Source organism: Phoxinus phoxinus (genome assembly GCF_949152265.1).
Source record: "Phoxinus phoxinus genome assembly, chromosome: 18".
In the NCBI taxonomy this organism is placed as follows: Eukaryota; Metazoa; Chordata; class Actinopteri; order Cypriniformes; family Leuciscidae; genus Phoxinus; species Phoxinus phoxinus.
Genome location: NC_136893.1, coordinates 25,657,251 through 25,678,995, shown reverse-complemented (window position 1 = coordinate 25,678,995; position 21,745 = coordinate 25,657,251). Strand labels below are relative to the sequence as shown.

The window sequence follows — 21,745 nt, the reverse complement described above, 5'->3', positions numbered from 1 at the left end:
CGAAACACACAGCCAGGGCAACTAAGGAGTCGCTCCGTAAGAAGCATCTCAAGGTCCTGGAGTGGCCTAGCCAGTCTCCAGACCTGAACCCAATACGGCTGAAAGTCTGCATTGCCCAGTGACAGCCCCGAAACCTGAAGGATCTGGAGAAGGTGTGTATGGAGGAGTGGGACAAAATCCCCAGTGTGTGCAAACCTGGTCCAGAACTACAGGAAACGTATGATCTCTGTAATTGCAAACAAAGGTTTCTGTACCAAATATTACGTTCTGCTTTTCTGATGTATCAAATACTTATGTCATGCAATAAAATGCAAATTAATTATTTAAAAATCATACAATGAGATTTTCTGCATTTTTAGATTCTGTCTCTCACAGTTGAAGAGTACTACCTATGATAAAAATTACAGACCTCTACATGCTTTGTGGGAAAACCTGCAAAATCGGCAGTGTATCAAATACGTGTTCTCCCCACTGTATATATATATATATAAACACACAGTGTCCCAGCCTGCTATTACCAGCCTTCATCTAAACCCTGAGAAATGCTTGCGCTTCGAGAGGATTACGAGTCCTTCCCGTGACTGGATTTACAGGTGTAGATGAACCACACATGCACTCACACACACTTACACTCTCTCTCACACACACACACACACACACACACACACACACACACACACACACACACACACACACAAGCCTGTATCAGTGAGAGTGAACTAATAATCACAGCGACATCCTCAAGTGTGTGTCGGTGTTTACCGCAGGAGAACATCTGGACCAGGTGTGAGGAAACACCGCACAGAGCCGCTGTTCAGAGATTACACACAGTGCCGTGGAAAGCTCTCGGATAATTATAGGATAGGCCAATTAATCACACAATATGTGGACAGTTTGAGACTTCCAGCAGTTCAGCTTTCCCACTATATCTGTGTGTTGTATTATCAGAAATGTGTCCGCTCACGTCCACTGGCACAATTATTCCGAAGAATATTGATTAAAAAGTTTCAAGTAGACAACAGATTCCCGGTTACATAATAAGGTTTCATTAGTTAACTGCTTTAATTGACATGAACTAAAAATGAACAATACTTCTACAGCGTTTATTAATCTGATTATGTTCATTTCAACATTGATTTTAACGACGTATTAGTAAAAGGTTGTATTTGTTAGCATGAGTTAATGCAGTGTGAACTAACATGAACAGCTGGGGTTTCATTTACTAACATTAACAAAGATTAATAAAAACTGTAACACACGTTTCATTGTTTACATTAAACAATACATAACTAATGTTACCAAGTGAAAGCTTACTGTAAAGTGTAACCATCAATTCTTTAGATGTTGTTTTTAGTGTTGTGTAATGTTAACAAATGGAAACTTATTGGAAAATGGTAGTACACACATCCGTTGACCCCCCCCCCCCCCTCCCCCTCGATTAACTCGGAAACATTTATTAAGAACGAGTTTTGTATCCATTCAGTTTTATTTGATCTTAAATGTTTTTTGGGGTTTTTTTGTGATTTTGTTTGTGTTTTGTTGTTTTATTTAGCTTTTTTTTTAGTTTCTTTTAGATTTTTTTGGTTGTTTGATTTTAATTTTTTTAATTTTTTGCATTTTGTTTTGATTTCTTGAAATCAAAGAAGATTTGAAGTGTTTTGTTTTTGTTTATTATGTTTGTTTAACTCTGTTGTATGAACAGTTCTTTATTTATCTTCTTTGATCTTCTTTGATGCTTCCAGGTGGAGCTGGTGAATATTGGAGGGACAGATATTGTAGATGGGAATCACAAGCTCACTCTAGGACTCATCTGGAGTATCATCCTGCACTGGCAGGTCAGAACACACACGACAAACACCACACAAAACTGATCCAGAGAGTCGTCTATGAGATCCTCACTAACAAACCTGTGTGTGTGTGTGTGTGTGGCGCGCAGGTCAAGGACGTCATGAAGGATGTGATGTCCAGTCTTCAGCAGACCAACAGTGAGAAGATTTTGCTGAGCTGGGTGAGAAACTGCAGCCGTAACTATAGCAACGTCAACGTGCTCAACTTCACCACCAGCTGGGCGGACGGCCTGGCGTTTAACGCCATCTTACACCACTTCAGGTAACACACACACACACACACTCGTAGTGCGCCCATGTTTGGACTGCTGTCAGCGCGGTCTCTAGGGAAAGGCTATGGAGCGTATTGATTGGGTCAGAGGTCAAGAGAGTTTGTGTTCATAAGCTGTTCGCTCTGTTTGGGTTGATCTGTCAGACATGAGCCGCAGGAACTGAACACACACACACACACACACACACACACACACACACACACACACACACACACACACACACACACACACACACACACACACATACACATGCAGATGCAGGGATTGAGATCATGTTGGTAGGCCCAGATGTAATCCACTGACCTTTTCCACATTTTCTGCTCAGGTTTTTGTGGGAAATTCTGCATAATAGGTTTAAGCAAAGTGTGTTAAACACATCTTAGTACTACACTCTTATTGGCAGCTGGAAGCATTATCAGATTAGCAAATATTTAACAATCAAACACAGAGGAAAGGAGGATGTTTAACTGTGAGTTACGGGAGTTTGACGTTGGTTTTCAGTCCTGAATACGGTTCATCTGTTCACACTCAGTTCGGTTTCAGAAGAGTGTAAAAGCTGCAAAGTTACTACCTAATATTTAGAAGTGAGTATCAACTCGCTGAACACTGAACGCTGTTAAACATTTATTCTGTTCCAGGCCTCAAGGCTTCGGCTGGGAGGGCGTGGCTCATCTTACCCCGGTCGAGAGGCTGGACCACGCGTTCACATTCGCCAAAGATCAGCTCAACATCGAGAGACTTCTGGATCCAGAAGGTAAAGAAGCATCGTGGCTCCAGAACCTCTCCAGATCAGAAGGACATCTGACTATAAACTTTTCATTGTTCGGCAAATGTTTACTGATGAAATTCTGTCATTTAAATAGATATCATGTAATCAGAAAATTTAGCGTGAGGGCAAAGGAAACACACACACAGATTTCGCAATGTTGGTCACAGGGATTTACTGCGTTCCTTGGTTTGAAAGTGACTTCTGGAGTGAACTTCATACATTGCTACACTATTTACATTAGACAATAGGCACGATTTGGGGAAAAAAATGTTTTCTTTATTCAATCTTTTACAGAAGTTTTATTTGACAAAAAAAATTAAATTGAACAAAAAAATATAAATTGACATTATATTACAAAAACGGTGTAGTATTTCTTGCACTGCACTATTATTGACTCTTATTTTGTAGTTTATTATCAAACTTTTACATTTGCAGTGTAATATATGACAATGTAAGATACTGTTTCTATCAGTGTTTTTTAATATGTAACTCTTCTTCAGGCAGTTGCACCGTCAGATGGGAAAATAAATACTTGTACTGCGTCGTCAGTGTGTTCGGACTCACCATTTAAACACCTATATTTATACCGTATTTTCCGGACTATAAGTCGCACCTTTTTTCATAGTTTGGCTGGTCCTGCGACTTATAGTCAGGTGCGACTTATATATCAAAATGAATTCATACTGACTGAGATGAACCAAGAGAAAACATTACCGTCTACAGCTGCGAGAGGCGTGTCTGATACCCGTGTCCTATTATATATATATATATATATATTTGCATAATTTTTTTTCCCTGTTTTTCTGATACCAATTGTGATTGCGTTTTATAATGTGATAAAAAAAAATTGGCTGGCTGTTTGTTTGTTGGGCTGCACAAATTGGCCAAAATAATAATAAAATATTAAATTATAAATTAATAAATGTAAACATATAATATATACGATTATTACATTTTTAAAATGACTAAAAACAATTGTAATATTTCCCTGTGAAAAATGTAGTATTTAAGAAAAACAATTTTTTTTCAATAATATTTTTAAATAAAAAATAATTGTATTATATTAATTTTAATTGAATTAATATGTTCATTTTAATATATTACAACGGTATATAATACTAAAATATATGGCTGTCTTAATGGTCACGTTCAAAAGTTAAACAAGCAAACATGTATTTATTTAGTTGGCAAACCTCCGGGAGCCATTAATAGTCCAGGCGTTTTAAGCCAAAATGGGGGTCAACCGTGAACAAATTGCAACAGAATCAAACTCAACTGATTTTGTATCCTCCATATGTCCTGAGTAAGGAATAAAAAGCCCAGAAGAATCCCATTAGGGGAAAGTTACGAAAAAGACCCAAATATATCCTATTAATACGCCTATTCATTATTTTTCTCACATGAATAGGGTAAAACATTTTACCTTTAGATATCACCATGAAAATTACTGAGTTGATTACTAATATCAAGACAAACAAAAAATGTATTACAAGTTTTTTTTTTATTGTTTGTTAACATGACAAACGGTGCATAATCTAATTACAGAGGTGCTAATTTGCATAAATACCACGACAGATCTAAACGTTGGGTACAGCCAGGAGAAAATGTCTTGTTGAATCTTGTTGACATATAACAGTAAAAGACTAAATGTTGAGGTCTGAATGGAACCCAATTAATTATTATTGCAGAGATGGGGTTTGGGGCTGGGTCCGTGGGTCCGTGGGTCCGTGGGTCCGTGGGTCCGTGGGTCCGTGGGTCCCAGCCCCAAACCCCATGTCTGCAATAATAATAAAGGCTGTTTTAAAGTACTTCTTCCTGCCTCTATGTATTTATGCTCATGTGTAGCCTAAATGGGTTCCATTCAGACCTTTTCCCCTTACTCAGGACATATGGAGGATACAAAATCAGTTGAGTTTGATTCTGTTGCAATTTGTTCTCCATTTTTTCCTAAAACGGCTGGACTATAAAGCTTGTCTTTTGTTTGAGAAATACTTCATGTTTGTGAAGATGGTTTGATGCAGATCGAGTTCCCAAAAAGTCACCTAGAAAGTCACACTAAGCGTATCTAATGGACAATCAACCTTTTTCGCCCGCAACATTTCCCCGAAGTTCACCTTTAGCCTTCAGAATCTCTAAAGTGCTTGACCATCATCTTCATCTGACTTAATGTTGGCCTTATTTGGAGATCTGGCCATAGTTTGCTATTCACGCCTGAAGCGGGGAATCTGAGTCGAACCATTGAAATAATGCCAGTCAACAAACCAGGACATTCCAGCGCCCAGATCCTGAGTCTAATCATCTGGACTTGATTGGATTACATGGCTTTTCCTGAACACAAGTTCACATGAGCCATAACTAATCAGAGGGACCTCATACAGCAACTCCATAAACACACACACCCTTATTCACACTCATACTCTCTCTCTGTGTGTGTGTGTTTCTCAGATGTGGCGGTGCAGTTGCCAGATAAGAAGTCCATCATCATGTACGTGACTTCACTCTTCGCCGTGTTCCCCAATGACATCACGCTGGATGACATCAGAGAGGTGGAGACGCTCCCCCGCCGGTATAAGGTGGAGCACCCCGAGGGACTGGCTGTAAGTGCACTGCGTACACACACACACACACACACACACACACACACATGAGATCGGGTTGGGCACCAAATGGTCGTAATCGAGTGTTCAGGCCCATTTGAAGAAGTTTTTAAGGTTCTCTTGTGGTTTTAAGGTGGATCAGTCAGGGCCGATTGGTGTAAAGGCACTAAGAATAATAACTATACATACATCAATATGTTAGTACTGCTTATTTATCATATTTATAACAAAAAAAATGCAGAGACTGTCTGTCAACTGAAAGCTGATGCGACCAGACATGGAAGACTTTGTTGATTACCGTATATACACGAATATAAGACGAGATTTTTGTCCTAAAAATAGGCTGAAAAATGGGGGGTCGTCTTATATTCGCCATATAGGCTAAATCACGGGGAAAGGGAGAAAGAACAAATGAATGGGGGGGTCATCTTATATTCGGGTATATACGGTATATTGGGGGCGCTTTTATTTTGACACGTTGCAATCCGATGCTTGTAGACATTAGTGTAAGTCCTCTCATTACTGGAAGAACTGTACGTGACTGAAAAACCACAAAGACCTTCATGCATTTGTCTAGTGACTGTGTTTATAAACTAATATCGAGGGTCCCGATGGCAAATGGGAAGTAAGAGTTTTAACAGACGGGCACATAATAATGAAGTGTCATACACAGCGGTGTTCGAGATATATTTACCACAGCCACTTGCTTATTCAGCTCAGTGTGCACACTAGAGGAGATCTTCGTGACTGTATACAGCAGGAGGGGCTCAGAAACATTGCAATGGCGATGTTGAAAAGAGGTTGTTGTTGTTCTGGTGTTTTCTGATGAGGAAGTGCCTGTGGAAAATGAGCATCACACTCTTGTGCCAATACTTGACTGTACTTTCCTTTTCTCGCTCTCTCTCTCTCTCGTGCACACACTCTTTCTTCCTCTCTGCCGTCTGCGGTCACTGGTGAGAGTGAGTCACACGGTCGTCCAGCATGTATAGTGTGCTATAATGTAACACGCTGTCAGAGAAGGGTGGATGCAGTGCTCACTCAGATACTTCTGCACGGTTCTCGTTACGTGCAGAGCTGTGTTCAAGTGCTATTGAAAAGTAGCGTGCCATGTTTTAAGGACATAAACCATAGTAATATCATGCATTTATGGACATTTATCATGGTAATGTCATGTTTTTAGGACATCTACTATAGTAATATCATGCTTTTATGGACATTTATCATGGTAATGCCATGTTTTTAGGACATCTACTATAGTAATATCATGATTTTATGGACATTTATCATAGTAATGTCATGTTTATAGGACATGTACTATAGTAATATCATGCATTTATGGACATTTATCATGGTAATGTCATGTTTTTAGGACATCTACTATAGTAATATCATGATTTTATGGACATTTATCATGGTAATGTCATGTTTTTAGGACATCTACTATAGTAATATCATGATTTTATGGACATTTATCATGGTAATGCCATGTTTTTAGGACATATACTATAGTAATATCATGCTTTTATGGACATTTATCATGGTAATGTCATGTTTTTAGGACATCTACTATAGTAATATGCTTTTATGGACATTAATCATGGTAATGTCATGTTTTTAGGACATCTACTATAGTAATATCAAGCTTTTATGGACATGTATCATAGTAATGTCATGTTTTTAGGACATCTACTATAGTAATATCAAGCTTTTATGGACATTTATCATAGTAATGTCATGTTTTTAGGACATCTACTATAGTAATATCAAGCTTTTATGGACATTTATCATGGTAATGTCATGTTTTTAGGACATCTACTATAGTAATATCAAGCTTTTATGGACATTTATCATAGTAATGTCATGTTTTTAGGACATATACTATAGTAATATCAAGCTTTTATGGACATTTGTCTGGTAATGGCAGTTTTTTGGGCATGTCTGACAGGCTGCAGTAATAAACCTTTATTAACTGAAATGAGCTGCTTGTCTGACCACTCAAACTGGATTGTTTGCATTTGGGTCTGAATGACACACTGTGGAGAAAGTTCTGCAGATCTCTGAAGTCAGCTGACGAATGAATCATGACTGATAGTTTTCTCTCAGGCCCTTTAACGTCAAGCCTAACAATACACTTAAACCTAGACTTATGTTCACAGCCTTTTGTGCCTTATGCTATTACAGTGTTTTGACACAAGTCTGTTTGGAATGATAATTTAGGGATTCACACCCACAGTTAAATGCGCTTGTCACTCTCAAAGCTTTGCCTGACAATAATCATTAATCCAGAATAATCAATGGTTAATGCCTCACAACTGTTGATCAGTTCTCTGCAGGGTTGACGCTGTAGGGCATTTGTGTGATTCTGCATTCGTCAGACCACAAATGCTTCTCAACCCTCCATACACACACACACACACACACACACACACACACACACACACACACACACACACACACACACACACACACACACACACACACACACACACACACACTCTTACAGTCGATCAGAAAGAACAAAGTCTCATCCTGCATGTGGGATGAAATTGGGAATTCCAGCGGAATATTTTCATCAGATGACCTTTTCCTGCAGATGAGGGCCGTTCTCTGTGCATTTATACAAGGAACAAAGCCTTGTTTGAGGACTCAGTTGCTACTATTAGGACAGTTTAAATGCTCTTTCAGCTCTGGTAAAATTAATGTTGACTGTTTTTCTTTGTATAGATGAGATCCAGTCTTTGAAATGGTGACATTGCCTCTTCTACTGGAGTTGATTATTATTGGTTATTGGTTACAGTTTTTTACCAACAGAAAATTATCCAAAATAAACCATGTTTTTGACATCTATCATGACAATGCCATGCTTTTTCTCTACTTACACCATGGTATTACCATAGTTTTTTACTTCTACTATGCCATGTGTTTTGGATATGATACCATGTTCTTGGCCATCTATCACGACAATGCCTTTTTCTTGCACTGTGAAAATACCATGTTTTTATCCCTTTTTGTACTCTTGCAATATCATGTTTTTTCATGGATATGGTGCTATGGTAATGCCATGTTTTTGAACATCTATCATGACAATTCCCTGCTTTTTTTGGTCATGTTAACACCTTGTTTTTGACTTGTACTCTGGCAATACCATGTTTTTGGTTCTGGTACCATGGTTATACCATGCTTTGTCTATGCCATGCTCCCTAGGGCAGTGTTGCTTTCTAAGATCTGAACAGAGTTATCAGGCCAAGCTCATTTTTTTGTTATCTCTCTTATTTTTCCCACTGTTGTGATGTTCCCCAGAGTTCCCGGGTGTGGTGGCGTTTGGTTTCCCCAATGTCAGATTTCAGATCTGACGGGTTCATTACCTGAGTCTGTCTCTTTTATTATACGGCACAATGGCTTCTATTACCATCGGTCTCACACAGTTCCTGGTCGATTAGTGTTTCACTCTTATCAATGAGCGGTGGCATTTCTGGCTTGGGTGTGCTGTGGAATGTAGGTCGCCGGTTTTAGCAAAGCTGTCAGTGTTTAAGGCGTGGGACATAAACATCTGAGAATGTGGATGATATCCCATGACCGGCCCTGTTGTGTGTTCAGCTGAGGACACGTGCCGATAGCAGTATTGTCTGCGTGTGAAGGTGTGGCGATTGGCTGAGTCAGTGTGGTTCAGACTCTTCAGTAATGATTTTTCCCATAAGCGATTATCTTGTGTGTGTGTTCAGTGATAGCATGAAGGGTCATCTCACAACAGATGCTGGAGTGAATCTCAGTCAACACATCTGGGACAAATCTCTACCTCCTAAAAAATAAATATTTTTTACTATTTTTAAATTTCGAGGAGTGTCAACAGAACATGTTGAAATGATAAGAAGTTGCAGAAAAGGGGGTGGATGGGGAGTTTTAGCACATTCAAGAACATGGCCCTGTTTACAGCTGGTATTAAGATGCGTTTAGGTCGATCGGATCACAAGTGGACGACTCTAATACAGGAGTAAACGGGTCTAAAACGTTTTGAGCTCGTCCACTTTCGACCACTTCCAGAGGGAGTTGAAAACATTCGACCGGATTGCTTTAGTAGTGTAAACACTCATGTGGACGAATGTGTTCTTAAACAGCCACAAAATACCGTCTTCTCTCCGTCTACTGACCCAATGCGTAACATTACGAGAAGACTCATCAGGATTTAAACTTTGTCTGAAGACCCAAGTTTGGTTTGAAGACGAGAAGTTTGGTTCTCTCACCATTCCTGATTTCTAACACACACTCACAGCGTTCGGCTGTTTTTTCAGAAACCAAAGCTGCTGCTCTCCGTATGTTTTCTGTCGACTCCGGTCGTGTTCATATGTAAATTACATTAACTTATTTTGCCCATTAGATAGAAAGATCTGAAAAAACCCCCCCATACATTTACCCATCCATAGACCCTCCCCTTGAAGAAATCAGGACAGAAGTGGTGGAAAGTGGACAAAAGAGACAACTTTTTTTTAAACACCAGGTGTAAACAGGGCCTGGGGTGTATAAATCTTCAGTCTGATGTCATTGGTCCTTTAAAGTCTCCTTCACTACAGCTTTCAGATTCATTAATGCCTACGCTCGCTCAGATATGACATAATGTACCACATATCATCGGTTCTCATGTGTCTCTTCACCTCTCCTGTCACAGCGTACGAACACTTTACACACGAGTGCAAACACACTCAGTAAGTCACATAAGTGTAACATTCATCGGTGAAGTCAATCCTCCTGAATTATTAATTAACACTCTGTTTAATGTTATACGGGTTTCTTGAGGTGAAGGTGTGTGTGTTCCTGTGCAGGGATTGGCCGGAGAGCCGGAGGAGGTGAGCCGCTCGAGGGCCGAGGTCGAGGCGGAGGTGAATCTGGACACGTATCAGATGACCCTGGAGGAGGTGCTCACCTGGCTGCTGTCGGCCGAAGACACGCTGCACATGCAGGACGACGTGTCCGACGACGTGGAGGAGGTCAAAGACCAGTTCCACACGCACGAGGTACAAGTGCAGATCTGTGGAAACTCTCACGCGCAGAAGAGATGGAGACTTCCCGTGAAGAATGATTATAGCATGCCCTGTTTACCAGGATTAAGTGGCGTTTTATATATATATAATATTGATATACCATCACTGTGATTTTATAAAAAGAAATTTGATCTTGAAATATTTTAAATGGTTTCAATCAAAACATTTTTGTGGACAGATGATCACAGCATTTCACTGGATTTGTAATTGAGTCTCACAGAAACGTAAAAGTCTTCCCTGCCGTTTCCCGCCAAAATAAAAGCTCAAGGGTTTAACTCTTGGAAGTAAATTATTATTATTGTTATAATTATTATCATAAAATATTCATTGTTTTGGTATTATCTGTCTTCGAAATTCAAAATAAAAATAAGAATAATATAAATAATTCTTATCAATATTATTATGATTATATAATCCCAGCCAAAAGTGTTTCAGTTGAAAAAATTAAATTTGGTAACACTTTACTTAAAGCCTTTATGTATTTTGCATTATAAAATTAATTGTAATGCATTAATTATGCCTTTTAATGCTCCCTATTATGCATTGTGTGTCTCATGAATAATTGTAACCACAGTTATAATACATTATAATACAACTTAAGAAAGTATAAAGCATTAAAACACGACAAACAATCAATTTCAGACGTGACAACGAATCTGGGAATGTTAAAATGCATTTTAACTTTGGTTACAATTATTTATGAAAAGATATAGGCTAATGCATTATAACGTACATTATCAATACCTTGCATTATGCATAAAGGATTTAAGTAAAGTGTTACGGGAAATGCATTGATTATGGTCAAAAGTAAATTAACTTGATGTTAAAATTGAAACGTGTTTAATAAAAAATGGAATGGAATATATCAAGATTTTTCAAGATATTTCACCGAGGTTAGACGATGGTGACAGTGTTTCAGTGATGAAGACTGTGGTCACTCCTGCTCTTTCTCCTGAAGTGTTAGCGTGTCCCGTCTTCAGATGCTCTCAGAGAACATGATCCCAACATGCCAGGAATGTGAGGAATTCTGAGAGGCAGCGAGACCTTTGACAGACAGCAGAGCCAGCGCACATAAACTGAGAGAGAGAGAGAGAGAGAGAGAGAGAGAGAGAGAGAGAGCTTTACATTCCTCTCAGAAAGTGAGCGCCAACATGAGGCACTGACGCAAAAACAAAAGCAAGGCAAATACGGGAAAGCTGTGCAGATCCTCTGAGCAATGGGCTTTTCTGGAAGCTTGAGCTTGTTTGTCCCTGCACCATGGTCCCACTTTAACCATCAAACACTCACTTTATTATTCTTCGCTGTATTCCGACACTTTGAAGCAATCATGTCCTAACTGGGGTGTTGCTAGTGGTTTGAGTTGGCTCTATTGGTTCTGATGTTGTAATGGCTGATTTCCACTGGGACCCAGAAGACTGCCAGGTCTGATAGATCAGAGGATACTGTGTGTTTGGTCTAATACTGAAGCACACGTGACGCTCCTGGTGTTTTCAGCGTCTGCTGTCTCTCTATACGAGGACATGAACACATGACCTTCATCTCCAGAGAGTCACTTCACCAGCGTTTCATTTAAAGTCCCTTGTAGTCAGTCATTTTATCCCTTAAAACTCATCTTTGATCAGCAAAATGACATTTTTAAAAGTTTTTTCCTCGGAAAAAAAAATCTATATGCCTTAAAATATCTTGAATGTAACTCGACACCCTTGCCTCATTTAGTATATGAGGTTCTATGAATATGCAAATGAGCCCCGCCTCTGCTCAGAGATCCACTGGTTGACGATCACACGTTGATCTGATTGGTTACAAGGTAGTTTGTGACGTCAGAAACACCAGCGATTTCACACCGTGTTTTTGAGACGCTCTTTGGTTCACTGCAGTTTTAATAAAAAAATACTCAGCAATGCTGTCGACTTATGAATTTACACATGGTTTGTCTTAAAACATTTTAAAAACACCACATAAACAACATTACAAGCTGGATTTTCACCACAGGGGGACTATCGTTATGGACCGTTTCTAAAACTCAAAGGTCTTCACGACAGTTAAAATAAAAGTGATAAAAAACTTGAACTTGAAGGAATTGTGCCACAAATAATAAAGGAATTTTGGAAAAAGTAAAACGAAATTCAAAGCACACAAGATTTTTGTTAAAATTTGAGTAAATTTTTTAATTGAAAAAAAAAATCTAACATTTTATTTATTTATTCATATTTAAATCGACCATTAAAGCAGAATCTACAAACATCTAGACGGAAAACAAAAATTGTAAAAAAAAAAAATTAAATAGAAAAATTAAACCATTAAATGAAACAATTTAAAGGTATATTTGGCCATTAATGTATTATGAGCTTACACAAATTAACAATAGTATATCTATAAATGAATGTCAACATGGATTAATAAACAGTGCCCAAATTGTTCATAGTTAATTCATGATACATTAAGCATTAACATTCCAGCTGGTATACTGAGCTATATTACTTGATGAAATAATTATTTATTTTTAAAGCAAGAAGTGCCTAAAACATGCTTGACCATAGTAAAGTCTCCATAATTCTCCCTCTTGTGGATTTTTTCTATAATAAACTGTCAAAAGGTGATCATCACCACAGCTGCTTATTGTAGGACTCAAATCATTTATTTTTTAAGAAAACTTCCCTTCCTGTACCATCACTGGCAATAAATGTGGCAAAATACCAGAGATACAAATAAAGTGGCACTGGATTTTGGACATGTAAAAATGTTTTTTTTTTTTTTTCAAAAGTTCAATCTTAATGACCTGAACTCAACATGTGCTGTTTAAGTCCTCTGTGAAGACGGTTTGTGTTCTGTTACTGACGTGTGTTGTTGCCCTCAGGCCTTCATGATGGAGTTGACAGCTCACCAGAGCAGCGTGGGTAACGTCCTACAGGCGGGCAACCAGCTGATCGCTCAAGGCAACCTGAGCGAGGAAGAGGAGGACGAGATCCGAGAACAGATGACACTGCTCAACTCCCGCTGGGAAAACCTGCGGGTCGCCAGCATGGACCGCCAGTCCAGGTACACACACACACACACACACACACACACGCACACGCACACACACACACACGCACACACACACGTTTCCATCGGACTTGTGCTTGAACACGACCTCTCTCTCCTCCATCTTCAGGCTTCATGAGGTTCTGATGGACCTTCAGCAGCAGCAGCTCCAGCAGCTCTCTGATTGGCTGACGCAGACAGAGGGGCGGATCCGGAAGATGGAGACGGAGCCAATAGCAGGAGGCATGGAGGATTATCTGGCACAGATAGAGCAGCACAAAGTAAGGGATACATTTGATTCCTCTAATAAATGTAAGACTGCGTATCGCCAACGGTGCGTTGTGTGATTAGTGGTTGTTAAAAAAATCTATCGATATTTGACATTTTTAAAAATTTTTCCCATTGAGTTTTGATGTGTTGGACAGACTTTTATTTTGATTGCATGTGGGACTTTTATTTTGAAAGCACAAAGAGCGCCAGCATCTCAGCTCTTATTCTCCGTCTTCAGTAGTTTACTGTCAATGTTTAAAAGTTCGGTGTAATAAATTAGACAGAGCTTTTAAACAAAGAAAGTAAACCGTGTACATTGTAGCATTTGCTTTTCTTTTATTAGTACTAGAAAGGTAATCGCTATAATACTTTCTCATCTAGCGTCAGCATTTAGCAAATAGAATTTATATTCATTTTCAAATTATTTATTTATAATTTAGTGAATATTATTTAAAATTTTAATGTAAAAAGTGATGTGATGTATATATGTCATTTTTATTTATTATTTAAAATGTCGACAGTCGACATGTCATGAACATTGACTTTAACATACAGTTTTTCTGGTCTCACTTTATATTAAGTGTCTTTAACTACTTACATTTAAATAAATAAATAAATGAAAACATGAGTTTGTAACATTAATAATTACATATCAGAGCTGTTGAAACTGAAGATTCACACTAGAGTCCCTTCAGTATTCTTCTGTTTTAAAACCAAACAATCCACACATAAGAGGAAGTAATCAGATGCACAAGTATCTTGGTTTAAGCCCAAACACACACTCTTCATCTGTTCAATCTTTTCATTCAATGGAATAAATATCATGGAAATTAAAACGAACGAAGTCTAATCCAAATGCTTGCATTTTTTTAAAGATTATTGGCTAATTTTGGGAACAGAACGAACAAAACTCCATTAAACAGCCACTCTGGATACCTACTACCAAATTACATGCTACACAACACCTGTTTGCCATTGTTAAAGGAATTTTCCAAAGAACAAGAGGTTTTGTGCGTGTCCAACAGTTCAGTGAGCTTTAAACCTTGACGGATAAATGGTGGATAGCAGCTATTTAGGCTGTCCCTCATTTATCTGTGGTAAAGTTAATTGATGATTGTGTGAAATAGGGAAAATAGATTGAAGATTGTAGAAAAAGATTACTAAGAAACATTAAAAGAGAATTATGAGACAATATGGATATTGACTTTCATAAACTCTCCTGAAATAGTGACCTCTGAGCAATAAAACTGTCCCCAGGAGTCCCGTGTAGTTAATGAGTGACTCGCATCAGAGGTCCCGTGTGTGTGCATAACCTGTTGGCAAATAAAAGCTTCCTCCAATGTGAATTTACCATGACTGCTGAAAGGAGAAAGAGATTGAGTTGTGAGAAGAATGAATAAGCAAATCAGCACATGCCCCAGTGAACGAGGGGCAAACACGACCTCGGCATGTTTGTTCAGCTAGCGAATGAAGAGCACACACACGTTCACTCCCACACACATGCTTATATTTAGGAGTCTCACGGTCTCATAGGAAGGGGACCGCATCACCCAAGCGCTTCCATGCTATATATGGAGGCTCGCACATGCACACTTTCATACTTGGTACAGAACCTCAAGACAAAAATGTAGCCATATCTACCCTGTATCTCTCTCACACACACACACACACACACACACACACAGACACACACACACACACACACACACACACACACACACACACACACACACACACACACACCTGAATTCACTCCTATATATTCCCCTTTTTTCAATGAAAATACAATATTTACAAATAATGTAAATTTAATTTTTTGGGAAAATGTTTTTAAATATGTATTTATTCAAATACATGCATAGAAAAAAAAAGAATAGTAAAATATCTATGCATTTTCTCCTTTTTTTGAAAGTAAATGAAGAAAATTGAGAAAACGGGTATTCTTTAGACCTAACCTTTGACCTTTGTTCACTGCACTTCCTCTTCAGGTGTTGCAGAATGATCTGGAGGTGGAGCAGGTGAAGGTGAACTCTCTCACACACATGGTTGTAGTTGTGGATGAGAACAGTGGGGAGAGCGCCACTGCTGCCCTGGAGGACCAACTGCAGGTAGTGGATAAAATGCTGCATTTTTTGTTGTTGTTGTATCAGAATTACTGTAACTTTAGGATGGCAGTTTAGAGTGTCTGGTTAGAGCCATTATTGTCTTCAGACAATAGAAATCATTCATTTTTATGCCACAGCTTTTCAACTGTCATTTGGTGTTCCTTCAGCACTAATTTCCATGTACCAGTAGTGAAACAAAACACATATCTATAAATAGTGAAACAAAACGCAAACCATGGTTCAGACTGCTGAACACATGCTCTTTAGAAAGCTGTTTCTGATATATTTATATTTTGAGAGTATAGCTTCAAATTGGCAACGGCGGTGTGTTATTTGACAGGACCTGCTGTGTTTGACTAGAGATCAAGGTGAATGCTGTGGTTAAATTGTACAGTGAATGCAGAAAACAATGAATCGTATAGTGCATTTCTTCTTACTAATGTGCAAAGGTAATCAAGCCAAGTTGTTTTAAGCTTCTTCCATGGGTGTACTGATATCTCTCGTAAGGAATGAGATCTATTAATGTTGGACGCAGTGTTGAGAACTCATTGTAAGCAGTGCAGCAAGAAACTTGGAACTGAACAGATATTTGACACTCCCAGAGGCCATTAAAGTGTGTGAAAAGTCCTTCAGTGAATAACTTTCTCTCTCTTGTTTTTCCTTCTCTGCTCTTCACAGTCACTGGGGGAGCGCTGGGCGGCAGTGTGTCGCTGGACGGAGGAACGCTGGAACAAACTCGAGGAAATGCAGCTGGTGTGGCAGCAGCTGCTTGACGACCAGGTGAGGCCTGACACCAAAAATACAAACTTGCACTGTTACAAACCACAACATTACTGTTCATGAGTTTATGAAAATGTTTTGAAGTTTGCAAATTGAAACAAACTTTTGATTTAAATGAATGTCACACAATTCATGTGTTTTCATGATCAATAACTGTTAAAGTTTGAGTACTTAAAATATTAGTTTTTGCCCATCCATACATTAATTTAAATCCAGCACAAACCTGATGTTTCTACAGCTGCTGGCCAAAAAAATGATCGGAGGTGTGCCTCAGGGCTCTGTGTTGGGCCCCATTGTGTTGTGCTCTTATCTTGAACTTGCAATGTTCATAGAATGCATTTAAGAGTCAGGTTGCTATTTTTAACAGTGCAGACTGCATTCTGGGAAAGGGTGAGATTGAATTATGGCTGTTTATGACCTGCAGATACCATTACTATTGACCTAGTACATCATTAGTGTACAGTGCACACAATCTTCACCTGTCTAGACCACTTCCGTCAGTCTCCAGTTCTGCAACTGTCATGTAGATCAGATGATTTTCTCTATGATATTACAGTAAATTATCGTTGTTTTATGCCTGCATGCTGAAGTACTCTGTAGGTATGATTATTTTCTCTTTTTATTTGGAGCAACATATGAATGATGATGCATTTTTGCTTTGGAAAATCAACTTTTTTTGCTTTCAAAGGACTATTTCAATTTAATTCAATTCAACTTTAATTCCAGACTCAAGGTCCATTAGAGAAAAAACAAACATTAACCTACACAAAATTACATGCAATACAAAACATTTAAAATAAACAATCATGCCAATTCTTCTTCTCATCACTTGACTTATTTAAATGTCTTATTATTTCAATCGTTTTTGTCCACTCAGAGTTTGTTTGGATCATGGCTAGCGGAAAAGGAGAAGGCCTTGATTGAAGTTCAGACTTGTGATTTTAAAGACCCCAGTGAAATAAATGGCAGCGTCCGCAGATTAGCCGTGAGTAGACACGCATGCATAACGTTGTATTAACATTATCCAGCTGAATTCTGTCTGGTCGATAAGAGCATCACTGTTTTGACCTCTGAACCCATGACAGAGTCTCAAGGAGGACATGGCCCAGAAGCGGAGGACCCTGAGTGCTCTGTCAGATGCTGGCCAGGACGTGATGTTGCTGTTAAACAGTCCAGCCGCAGCTCAGAGGATCGAGACAGACACAGACCAATTGACCCAACGCTGGGACAACCTGGTCCAAAAACTCGAGGACTGCTCCAGCCAGGTCAGACACACACATCTCTCTTGTGTGTATTGTTGCACATGAGCTTTTTATCTAACATTGATTCCAAGTGTCTGTCCTGTTTCCAGGTAACCGAAGCAGTGTCTGTGACCGGGATGTCCCAGGTACAGGAGAGGTTTGTCATGGAGACAGTCACAACAGTAACAACACGGATGGAGCAGACCTTCACGAGCAGCGACCGAGAGCTTCCTCCACCCGCCCCACCCAAAAGACGACATCTAGATACAGACGGCGAGCTCAGGAGACTGTACGACAAACATACCCGACAAAAACAACTTGCATTCTGTCTTTTTCAGTCATTTTAGGCCGCAATAATTCGAAAAAAAATCCCTGGATTTATATCCTGCAATGGACTACTACTACTACACACACACACACAAAATAAAAATATTGGACCTGCTTGAGACTGTCTGGAATGACAGATAGCCTGTGTTTTGTTTTGACAATTAAAACATCACATCTCAAGCATTACAGATTAGCAGCTATTCAAGCAAAACTATGTTTTTCATTTTGCGGTTATGTTCATAATTAGCATATTTGTGAACGTTAGCATAAGCTATGCAGTGTTTGCACACCTCCTCTGTTGTTCTGCTCAGCTGTAGCACTTCCTCATGTGAACTCTGATGTGTTTGTGTTTTTTAGAGCTGAAACCGATGTTCCCAGGCTTTTGTCTCAGCTGGCTGCATGGAAATCATCTGCCGGAGCTGCTGGAGACTCGCCTGTCCTGAAGGAAAAACTACCGGTGACATACTGTTTTGACACACACTAATATTTACCTGTTCATAAATTTGGCCTACTGAATATTTTTGTCCCGTCTCTGTAGGTCCTGGGGATGGAGCTTGCTGAAAATGAGGCTCTGGTGAAAGAGATGGTGGAGAATGGAGAGAAGATGATTGAACAGTTGGAGAAAGGTTGGGAATTATTATGGGTTTATTAAGATGAATGATGGTTCTTGTCATCTCCTACCGATTCAATTCACTCCATCTGTCTTCATAGAAGGTCTGTCTGCAGAGGTGGCCCGTTCTGGCCTGGACTCTGTGCGTAAGGAATGGGAGAGCTGCCAGAACCTGATCCAGGCGCTGAGGAACCGAGCTCACGTTCAAGAGCGGGTGGCGTCGGTTCTATCAGGACTGGAGGCTGCCGATGGAGTCCTGCAGGAACAGGACAAGTGGTTGATCTCCTCAAAAGACTTTAGAGCAAAAGACAACCAGCAGGAACTCCAGGCACTCAGAGACGACTGCGAGGTCAGTCACATTCCAGGCCACTGTTCTCAGATCAGATGTTAACAGAAATTTAACTGTACACTCTTAGGCGCTGTTTACACGACACCGTTTTTAACTAATAACGTACAACTTTTAATGCGTTTTGGCCGTTCGTTTACACGACAATTGCGTTTTGGGTGCCGGAAAACTCAAACACTTTTGACAACAGGATTCAAAGTGCATGTTTTTGAAAACGGTCTCCGTGTAAACAACAAAAATGCGAATCTGTGAAGATGACGTCATGCAGATGCGTATTACGTGTTCAGTCTATAGTGTTTCATCGCCATCTAATGGCCTGGCAGCAGAATACAGCGTTTTTACTCGTTTCTGCAGATCCGTGTGAATGGGGAGCAGATCCGTGTGAATGGGGATCGTTTCGCGTTGGACTTTATGCACAGCTGCACTACTTCCTGAACTTTAGCCAACTCCTTTGTTTCCTGTCTGCCATTATTGGACAAACTGATTAATCCAGGTGTGCCTGACCAACAACAATAATCAGACACACCTGGATGAATCAGTTTGTCCAATAATGGCAGACAGGAAACAAAGGAGCTGGCTAAAGTTCAGGAAGTAGTGCAGCTGTGCATAAAGTCCATTGCGCCGTCTGTACGTGGAAAACTCAAAGGAAAAACTTAATTTTAAGCATATCGGTGTCGTAACCCTTAAAAAAATAATTTTGTAGCAATGCAATATAATGATTTAGGGTTCCTCAAAGATCCTTTCAGTGAACAGTTCTTAAAAGAACCATTTTGTCTTCATTTGAAGAACATTTAAGAATCTAAATCACTTTTTTTCTCACTATCCACTCTTAAGAATGAATGTTCATATTGGCATTGATGGTTCCATGAAGAAACTTTAACATCAATGGAACCTTTCCTTTGCAAAAACATTATTAAAATGTCCTATTGCACACTAAACAAGGGTAACTGATCACTGAAAGGTTCTTTAGGGAACCCCAAAATGGTTCTTGTATGGAATCACAGCAAAAACTCCCTTTTAAAACCTTTATTTTTAAGAGTGTAAAGAACGGTTTGTAGAATGGAAGGAGTCGATGAATGTCAAAGGCTCACTGATGCCAATGAAGGAGCTTTACTTTTAAGAGTGTAACATGCTAAAAACAACCCAGAATGCCTTATGTGATTTTGTTAACAGAGCAGATATGTGCTTTATCTGTGTTTCAGGCTCGGATAGCAGAGCTGGAAAAGCTTCAGCCGCTGGTGGAAGATCTCTGTGATCATGCGGAGCGTCTGACGGCAGAGCCCGGTGTTCCTGATAGCATGAGGCCCGGTGTGACGGCGCTGGCATCACGCCACAGCTCAACCGCTCAAGAGCTCCAGACACGGCAGCAGGACATCACCACAGGTACACACCGCCCGATTACAGCCCTTACTAAACACTCATAACATTTAAAGAATGCCGCTCCAGACTGCAATTTGAGGGAGTTTGGGATTGTGAAAAACGGTAGTTTAGCTTTTCATTCTAAGGTCCAAATCAAAGAGAAATTAAATCACTTCTGGAGAAAGAATAGGATATTCCAAAAGGATTGCATTTAAAGGGATAGTTCACTTAAAAATGTAAATCCTGTCATAATTTACTCATCCTCAAGTTGTTTCAAACCTGTATGAGTTTCTTTCTTCAGCTGAACACAAAATAAGATATTTTAAAGAATGTCGGAAACTAAACAGTTGATGGATCCCGTTGACGTCCATAGAATTTAAGTGTCTACTTGGGTAGCGTTCGAGTTTGAACTCATCCGTTTCCAACACGACATGGGTAATAACGCCACTAACTATAGCTCAGCAGACTCAACTCACTATAGAGTGATGTCTGGTTCATCACGTTGGTTCCCTCGACAAAAACCCAATAGGATTTTTCCATAGGCTTTTGAAGTTTTTTGCTTCTCACGTTTCCTAAAATCATCCGTGATGTTGATCCACTGGTTATTTATCATTAAAACCTTTGTTTTTTATTTGACTTTAGCGTTATCTTGCATCGGTGAGCTTTTATGCTTGCGGTTACCGGATGTCAAGAGTTAAATCAGAGCTTAAAAGGTTGCATTCTCTGCCCAGTGTTTTGCTCATACTTCCCAAACTCTCTGCACTGCGAAAGAAGCGCAGATGATCTGAAAACACTGACACGCATGTTAGCGATCTCCATCGCGATGTATCCGCTCAAACGAGCGTGTTATACAGCCAGTCCGGGTCTCCACGAGTCGCTTGTGCTGTTTGCTGCCAAATCTGCCATCAAACCTTCCCAGTCATGGGTCTCTGGTTTATTGTTTGCCATTGTGATTGCTGAATAAATGCACTTACGATTAAAAAAAAAATTATTCTGAATTTTTTAGGATTAATATAAGGAATTTCCCGGTTTCATTTTTGCGTAAAAATAAGTGATTTTCAGTTTAATCATCACTGTGCATCCCTAAACTAGCAATGACAACCTATGTAATCCTTGAATGTTTAAGTCACTTTGGATAACACATCTTTCTTACATAGTATAA

At 39.4% G+C, this 21,745-nt stretch overlaps 1 protein-coding gene across 4 annotated transcripts in view; it reads left to right on the top strand.

The window, feature by feature from the left end:
- utrn (utrophin) overlaps positions 1 to 21,745 on the top strand; it is a gene marked incomplete at its 3' end in the record, with an annotated part of 231,004 nt that overhangs the window by 20,534 nt on the left and 188,725 nt on the right. For all 4 annotated transcript variants that reach the window (XM_079588189.1, XM_079588190.1, XM_079588188.1 and 1 more), the window contains exons 5-20: positions 1,743 to 1,835; positions 1,937 to 2,109; positions 2,758 to 2,873; positions 5,334 to 5,485; positions 10,303 to 10,494; positions 13,379 to 13,560; positions 13,676 to 13,826; positions 15,804 to 15,923; positions 16,599 to 16,700; positions 17,578 to 17,685; positions 17,786 to 17,965; positions 18,052 to 18,230; positions 18,626 to 18,725; positions 18,807 to 18,894; positions 18,980 to 19,227; positions 20,427 to 20,607. In XM_079588189.1, coding sequence (XP_079444315.1) covers positions 1,743 to 1,835; positions 1,937 to 2,109; positions 2,758 to 2,873; positions 5,334 to 5,485; positions 10,303 to 10,494; positions 13,379 to 13,560; positions 13,676 to 13,826; positions 15,804 to 15,923; positions 16,599 to 16,700; positions 17,578 to 17,685; positions 17,786 to 17,965; positions 18,052 to 18,230; positions 18,626 to 18,725; positions 18,807 to 18,894; positions 18,980 to 19,227; positions 20,427 to 20,607 — 2,365 coding nt within the window. The remainder of the gene's footprint in view (positions 1 to 1,742; positions 1,836 to 1,936; positions 2,110 to 2,757; positions 2,874 to 5,333; positions 5,486 to 10,302; positions 10,495 to 13,378; positions 13,561 to 13,675; positions 13,827 to 15,803; positions 15,924 to 16,598; positions 16,701 to 17,577; positions 17,686 to 17,785; positions 17,966 to 18,051; positions 18,231 to 18,625; positions 18,726 to 18,806; positions 18,895 to 18,979; positions 19,228 to 20,426; positions 20,608 to 21,745) is intronic.